We start from the raw sequence: 8,852 nt of genomic DNA on the forward strand, positions 1-8,852 counted from the left end.
GTCCATCAATGATGCCACCTGGCTGATCCATCTTGTTGGGGGTCTTCCTCTTTTTCTCTGACCCTCCACCCTACCCAGCATGACATCCTTCTCCAGCGATGTGCAGGCATTAGGATTTTGTTATATTTTGGTGTGTGGGTGTGGAGGGCATACAATTTAATTTATAACACTGCCTCTGGCCTTCCAAATCCCATGTTTCCCAAGTGTTTTGAGAAAGCAGTTTTTCCAGTCCTCTCTCCTGACTTCTCTTCTGGCCTCTCTCCTAGCATCTAGTGGATGCCAGCATTCCTTAGTGACCGCCTGCTGAAGACCCACCCTACTATGGTATGATCTCATTGACATATCTGATAAGATCTTCAAAGAAGTATCCCATCCCCCAAACAAGGTCACATTCAAAGATAGCAGGGGTTAGAATGTCAGCATATCTTTTGTGGGGATATAATTCAGCCAATAACAGTATGGAAAGTGCTTCTCTTAAGTCATAAAACAAAATATTTACTGAGACTCCTTCTACCATGTGCTAAAAGCTATGCTATGTGTTGAGAATAAAACAGACATTGCCTTGTCCTCTTGAAATAGATATATGCTAATGGTGGCACTGTAGCATAAATACTCAACTGCTTACTGCAAGATCAGTGGTTCAAACCCACCGCTGCTTTACAGGAGAAAGATGTGATTTTCTGCTCCCATAAAGGTAGCCTCAGAAACTTATACAGGGTTGCTATGAATTGGAAACAACTCCATGGTAGTGGAAAGAAGAAACAAACATTTAAAAAAATAATTACACAAGTACTTTTAAGTACAATTTTGGTAAATGCTGGGAAGGTAAAATGCATATACATGCCATAAGAGACTATAACTGAGAGCCCTAGCTTAGAATGGAGGGAGGTGGAGGGAGGGGTTTGTCAAGGAAGAATCTCAAAAGAAGTCACCTGTGTGCTGAATAAAGAATGAAAGGTGGTTAGTTCCTTGAAAGGGGGCTGAGGTGTGGAGAGGAATAGTATGGAGGTAGGGAAGGCGGTGCATAGTGTAGTGAGAAGTAGAACATGGGGAAGAGCTTCATTTAGAAAAGAGCTCTGTCGAGGTATCTAGTGCACAGGAGTATAAGGAATTTGGGATAAACTGGCAAAAATAAAATTGAAAATAGCTGCAAAGCCAGGACCCTAAGAGCTATGGAAGAATTTTTAGTGTGGGATTAATAATCAGATCTGTGTTTTTTAAAAATCACTCTTTAAAAGACCTTCAGTGTAAAGTGAACATTGGAAGGAGGAGGGTAGGCACAAGTAGAGATTCAGTGGTCTGCTTGCTTTTGCAATATGGTTGATGAATGTGGAACTTGGTGTGTAGCAATGAGAGTTGTAGCATGTCAAACCAATTAAAATGGGTGCATTTTGAAGCATTTTGCTTTGTTTATTGTGGTTTTGTTTGTTTTAGAAGTTGTGATCTCTTTATTACTGAATAGATGTGAGAAGGAGATGTTACAAAAGGCTCTCAAGTGCCTTGCATTAGTAACTGGGTAAATAAAAACATTCACTAAAATAAGGATCAACAAAGGTGAAGTAATTTTTAAGAAGAAAATTTTGTGTTCAAATTTAAACATTCTGATTTGAAATGTTGCAAGGTATCAAAGATGTACATAGGTATTCAGGACTGAAGATATCCAATAGGTATATAGATATTCAGAATTGAAGTTCAATCAAAAGGGAGGTTCTAAACTGTTGATATAAATGTGAAAGTTCTTAGACACAGCTGACAGGGTCACCATGGAAGAGTAAGAAATCACTTAAGAAAATTATAGAATGAGGAAAGAAGAGAATCTAGTACTGAGTGTTCAGGAACTCTTATTTAAAGATAAGGAAGATATGGTAAAGGATACCAAATAGGAACTATAAAAATCAGAAGGAAGTAAGCAGTTTCAGGGTAAAAAATGTTTCAATAAGTAGGGCAATTTTTGTCATTTGTGACTGCGAGGCCACAGAAGGTAAAGCCAGGACAGTGACTTTTAATAGTACTGGTAACCAGTGGAACAGCTATCACAGAATAATGAGGGCAAAAACATGAGGAAGTAGAATGAGTTTCCATAGAAAATTCTAGAGAGATGTTTGTTAAAATGAGAAGACAGAGCAGAATGTAGAAAGGAAAATAGATTACAGGGAGACAGATATTCTTTGTTCTTTTTAAAATTTTGATATGGGAGTTTAGAATCTATATTTATAGGAAGTATCCCATGAAGAGGTAGAGTCTAATGATACATGTAGGGAGGAAGATGGAGAGTACTGAACAACTGCCATTTTGTGTTTGTTTTTTAAGAGAGTTCAGAGTCATGGGTGATGCAAATAGTTAACATACTCAGCAGTAAACCAGTAAGTTGGAGGTTTAACTTCACACAAAGTACCTTGAAAGAAAGGTGTGTTGATCTATTTCTGAAAATATAGCCATTGAAAATAACGACAACTGTTTCTCTGTAGTGCTGGAGCACAGTTCTACTCTTAACACACATGAGTTGCCAGGACCCAGAATAGACTTGGCAGTAACTAGTAATGATGGTGATAACAGAGTGGCTGGTGAACCACTGACCATTTGGTTAACAACCAAAAGCCTATCATACTGTTCCCCAAAATGTGTGGTGTAAATCTTAACCTCTATGCTTACGGTTGGAGTCCTGGTGTGGCACTGTAGAACGAGCACTAGACCACAAAGTCAATTTGAACCTCAAGGTCGGTGGTCGCTCCTAGGAACTTCTATACAGGGTCGATATGAGTCAGAATTTACTTGCCAGCACTTAACAACAATAACATGTTTATGGTCATAATCCCATTTGGGAATGGGTTGTGTTATATTAATGAGTCAATGAGTGTTAACCATCTCAGCTTTATTTGTCTCCAGCACTTACTTAGCACAATGTCTAAATAAATGATATATGGCAGCTGAGCCAATTAAACAAATGAAAAAAAAAACAAGTATGAAATATTCCTGTGTTCCAAAAATATCACCATACCAAATAAGGAGTATGATTAAAAACAAACAAACAAAAAAAAACAACCCAGGAAAAATGTATTATTACTGTTGAATGTTTTACTATCTATAAAAATATAAATCACTTGCCAAGAAGCTGGAAACTTCTGAGTAATATGTAGGGAAGGAATTCCTTTCAAAGACTAAGTAACCTTTGGAAAATAATTAACCACACTTTCTACCAGGGATCTGTTACGGTGACCAGCGAGATGAAGGATGGAAGAGGAATCTGCCTTTTTTTTTTTTTTTTTTAAGTTAGATAAAATTTTATTGCATAAAAAGTATCACTGATAGGTATTATAAATTATCTCTTTTTGTTTCCATAGCTGGATAGCTTTTGTATCTTATTCTTTGGCCTGTTGGATGACTCCTTTTTCAGACACATAGATACCATCCCAAAATGTTCACATATCCTTGTTTTTTAACAGTTATATCTTATTGACTTAAAACAAGTGAATTTGACACAAACGAATTCATTTTTCTGAGCTTAAAATATTGACCAAGCAACACCTGTCCTCATTTGAACCCTATAGATGTATTTTCACCCAAGACGGTTCATATTTAACGAGACTCATTTTCTCAGATAACACCATTGATGGGGAAGTGAATACACAGACCTCATCTTGTAACGGAAGCCCAGTGTAACACCCTTGATCATATTCTGCATATGACTACAGATAGTACAAACTATAGCCAGTTCCTTTCTATTTCCCCATCATTTGTCATTGTCTTCATTTCCTTTCCCTGGAGACTGAGTTATGCATTAATGTGACTGAAATCCCTCTGCAAGTTCCTCTGGGGTGCTTCACAATAACTGTGTGTTCCTTCAGAGACATTCTAGAGAATGTCAACAGTCTGGTTGCTGAGAATGTTCATTATTGCAGTAGATGAGGCAAAAAAAAAAAAAAAACCAAACAGTGGAATCTGCCTTTTAAAAAAATAAACTTGAATGGAGATTCCACTTGTCTCCTTTGCTTCCTTTTAGCAAAAATTCCCATAAGCAGCATCTTATCTCAGATGTGCTTCCATAACATTTGGAGTCACTCTAGTATTAGCAGATTGGCATTCTGATCCTAAACTCACAAAAAGCACCCTGGGAATCTGCAATTATATTTGGGAAAAGAGCACCCCCTGGCTCGCTGTCAGGAGGTAATCCTTTGGACAAGTTAGGCATTGATTTTCTCCGTTCTTCTCACTGCTGATATTATTATCTTATTACAGAATAAAAAGAAAATGTTATAAAATTTAATAATAATAATGCAATCAACATAAAAGTAGATGTGGATAAGGATGATTAAAAAAACATTTTTCATATTTCCCATCAGGGAATTAAAAGAGATCTGCTTTTATGTTAATTGTATTATTATTATTAAATTTTATAACATATTCTTATTATTCTGTAATAAGATAGTTTTTATAGTCTTCTTATTCTGTAATAAGATAGTTCTTATAGTTGCTTAATTTTATTCTTTATTAAAATTAATTAAATGAATTTCTTACATATGAGACTATATATTTTTTTGTTATGTCCTATTTGTACACAAGTTTGAGTCTTTAAAGGAGTCTGGGTGGCATAAGCAACTTGTAATCAAATGCTAACCTAAAAAGGAGCTCTGATAGCATAGTGCTTATGAGTTGGGTTGCTAATCTCAAGGTCAGCAGTTCAAAACTACCAGTCATTCTGTGGGAGAAAGATGAGGCTTTCTGCTCCCATAAAGATTTATAGCCTCACAAACTATATGCAGGGTCACTATGAGTCAGAACCAACTCAACAGCATAGCACTACCACCACGTTAACCTAAAAGGTGGCAGCTTGAACACAATTAGCTGTTCATCACAACCAAGAAAGTTCTTTGGAGCAGTTATACTTTGTAACACATAGGCTCACCATGAATTAGGGGTCATTTTGACAGTAGCTAACAACAAGAACAATAATGTTATTCTTTAAAAAATAACATTTGATCAATATGACAAAATATGGACAGCATTCAGGATGACTTGCCTCAATGCTTTTCCATTTATAAACCACTTACTATACCCCCAAAGGCTGAAGAAATAATACTTGGTCTTAATATTGCCATATCTAGGTGACACTTTTAGAGAACAGGTACAAAGACATTATTAAATTTGAATTACTGTTAAAAAAATTTCCAACTCACTTCACGGGTAGAGGACAAGCCTTCACTATTCTCTGGACCCAAGAATTTCTTCATGTTCTCCTTTATTCTTTCTTTTCTCTGTTGTCTGAACATTTTCTCCTGATTACACAGAGCCATGCTAAAACGAAGGTCTGGGGATGAGCTGTTAAATAAAATAAAGTCATGAATTTATGCCCAGTAAATTTGTTTTATATCAATCTACCTCCCTCAGGTCCCTAGTAGTTACTACGTGAATATATACTTTCTTTTCCCTTTATGTCATTTCCTAGGAAGAGATATAAAATAGAATAGAATCTTACAGCATCATGTTTCAAAACATGTTTTCAGAAAACAAGGAATGTGAAATATTAAAAAAAAAACAAAAACAATTCAGCACACAAAAGCCATATATTGTAGATTATATTAAAACTTTAAGAAGAGTTTCAGTAAAGAAGTTTACTAGATCAAGAAATCCTGCTCTTCCCAGCCATCATCCTTGCCCCATCAATAATACACTTACTTATATCTCAAACCAATGCAACTGCACTTAACAACATCTTTAAAATCCTTTATTCTGAAAAGGTTACTTGCATAAATATTACCTTAATAAATTACTTTGTTTAATGGATCCCCTCTGAGAAAGTAAGGAACTACAAATAGTAGAACTTTAGACAACAAAGATGAAATTAGGACTGAGGATTTCAAAATCCTTAAATTATATATTCTTTCTTTCTAGTATGCCAGTAGCAATTTCTTAAAATACCCATGCCAGAAACTATACTGCTGCTGTTAAGTGTCATTGAGTTGGTTCCTGCAACCCTGTATCTATTGTTAATTTATTATTAATAACAACAATCACCCTGTTGGTATTGTTAAGTGCCATGGAGTCAATTCTGAATCATAGTGACCCTGCATAGGGTTTCTGAGGAGTGGTTGGTGGTATGTACTGTCGACCTTGTGATTAGCAGTCCAGTGCTTATCCTTCAGCACCACAGCAGGATTCCACTGTTATTACAGGATTGTGTATATAAAAGGATTTACCTCTGTTGTCTTTAACTCTTGCACTCTTCCCCATATCTTCCTATGCCTCCATACTTTTTTTTTTTTTTTTTGAAGTTCCTTCATATTATATATTGTCACCCTCTTAAATGAAGTTAACAAATGTTTATTTTTTTTTTTTTTTTTTTGAAGTTCCTTCATATTATATATTGTCACCCTCTTAAATGAAGTTAACAAATGTTTATCCTCTAAACTCTCCTCTCACTTCTGGTAACCATCAAAAAATGTTTTACTGGGAAAACCTTTTCTTGACTTTTTACAATAGTAGTCTCATTCACTATTTGTCCTTTTGTGACATTTTAATTTCACTCAGCATGCCTTTAGTTTCATCCATGTTATGAGGTGTTTCTCAGGTTTGGTGTTATTTGTTAATTTTGCATAGTATTTCATTATGTGTTATGTACCAAAGTTTGTTTATCCATTCTTCCACTGATAGACAAATAGGTTTTTCTATCTTTTTGCTATTAAGAATAGTGTTGTGATAAATATGATTGTGCATATATCTATTCTTATCATGGCTCTTACTTCGCTAGGAGATATACCAAGTAGAATTGCTAGGTCATGTGGTATTCCTATTCCCAAATTTTTGACGAAGTGCCATACCATTTTCTACAGTGGTTGTACCATTTTAGTACCACAGCCTCTCCATACCCACATTAGTGTTGTTTTCTGGTTTTGAATATTGCTATTAATGATGGAGGGAGATGACATTCCATTATTGTTTTGATTTACATCTCTCTAATTTGTCCTGGTGGTGCCATTGGACAAGAACTGGACTGCTAACTACAAGGTTGGCAGTTCAAACCTACCTAGGGGAAAAATGAGGGTCTCATAAAGATTTACAGCCCCAGAAACATTTTATAGGGTCAACATTTGTCAGAATTGACTCAATGGCAGTGGGTAAAGTGGGTCATTTGCCCTCAGATTTTGAGCACTGTTTTAAGCAGTGTTGTCTCATTCAAAGATAGTGGTATTATGCTCAAAGATGGCAGCCAATAATGCCACTTTTTGTGTATGTTGCTTTCCTCCAGCCCTGCCAATAATCTAATCTCACATATCAGACTCCTGAAAGGGTTCACTATGTCTCTTCTACTTCATTTTCTACTTACCAAAGATAGAAAAATAAGAATAACCTTTTAGTCTTTTTTATTTCAATGCTGTATTTATTATATTAAAATTTTATAATAAATATTTATGTCACTAAATAATGAAAATGATTATTTACATATATATTTTTAACAAATACTATCACGCTGTATGCATTCTTCTATAAAATTTTTGTTTTCATTAATCATTTTGGTTTTGAGATTCATCTACTTACATAAGTAGATCTAATTTAATCAATTTATTATTGTGTTATATTTTCACTGCACAAAATCTCATACCATAGTTATCTAATGAATACTGAGGTTGTTTCCATTTTATTTACCTATTTATTATTTGCTGTTTCAAACAATACTACTGTTATTATGTGGTATACATGTGATAAATTTTCCTATAGAAATTTTAGAACATATCATTTAATCATCACATTACCAATGCTAAGGGTTTTTTGTTTGTTTTATATATGAGTAAAAAAGTGACTAGGAATGTTTTGGGTATTAATATAAACTGGTAGTAGATTTAAATACAAAACTTCTCATTCTGGGACCCATGTCTTTTGTAATACACTGAACTGATCATTAGCTTATATTAAGCATAAAAAAGTAAGATTTCCATAATATACACAAGAGGCTTCAAAAAGTTTCATGGAAATTTTACATTATTTTTCATTTCATTTTTCTATGAAATTTGAGGTTCTCTCCATGTAAGCATAAGTAAGTAAACACAGATGATTAGAAGATATCATTGAGAAAAAAAAATCTGGAAGCAAGCTAAAAAATGCTAAGAAAAATCTATACATTTGGTAATAAATTAATAATTTCTGAGTCTTCATGTATATCTGTAATTTAAGAATTAATTTTTCTTGGTCTTATATTTAATGGAAGATTTTACACGGAAATTTTATTTTTTAAGAAAACATTTCCACTTTAGAGTGAATATATATACATTGTTGTTGTTAAGTGCCATAGAGTTGGTTTGGACCCATAGAGACACTCTATATGGTATCCAGGAGCAACTTGTGAGTTTGATCCTTGAGGCTAAAACAAACCTTTTTTTTTTTTTTTTTCATGTTTTATTGTGAATTATGTGATAGTTTACATGGTACATGGGAGAACTTTAGTTTTAGATTCATCCTATCGTATATCGTTTTATTGCCATAGTTACCATCCCCTCATTGCATCATCAACCAACCAAAGGGTATACTCCACAAGCCTGTACCCCGGTTCATCAGCACACAGCCCTTCTCCCTCTCTGGATCTAAAGTCCCCGGCCACTCCATCTCTCCATATCATCATTTCTGCCTCCATCTCTGGCGTCACTGTTTCTCTGGGTAGGGTCCCACTCTCTGCTCTTCTCCCTTGTTGTCCCAGGGACCTCTGCTCCTACACTGCAAAGCTAATCACTGCCCTCCTTGCTACAAAACATATACCTTTACATTACCAACCCTCATAATCAGTCCAGATAACAATTATTCACTATTGTATCACAAGAGACCTATCTGCATTTCCTTTCATCAGCTCTGCCTAGTCAGATTGG

General features: G+C 35.0%; 1 protein-coding gene across 2 annotated transcripts in view; it reads right to left on the reverse strand.

Annotated features, from left to right (window-relative positions):
• The window catches only part of PLA2G4A (phospholipase A2, group IVA (cytosolic, calcium-dependent)), a 164,392-nt gene that overhangs the window by 80,908 nt on the left and 74,632 nt on the right, over positions 1-8,852 (reverse strand). The window contains exon 6 of one of the 2 annotated variants that reach the window (XM_006872693.1): positions 5,175-5,316. The exons of the other annotated variant lie outside the window; for it this stretch is intronic. Coding sequence (XP_006872755.1) covers positions 5,175-5,316 — 142 coding nt within the window. The remainder of the gene's footprint in view (positions 1-5,174; positions 5,317-8,852) is intronic. 2 annotated transcript variants of the gene reach the window in all.

The sequence above is a fragment of the Chrysochloris asiatica genome, unplaced genomic scaffold, assembly GCF_000296735.1.
Source record: "Chrysochloris asiatica unplaced genomic scaffold, ChrAsi1.0 scaffold00210, whole genome shotgun sequence".
Lineage (NCBI taxonomy): Eukaryota > Metazoa > Chordata > Mammalia > Afrosoricida > Chrysochloridae > Chrysochloris > Chrysochloris asiatica.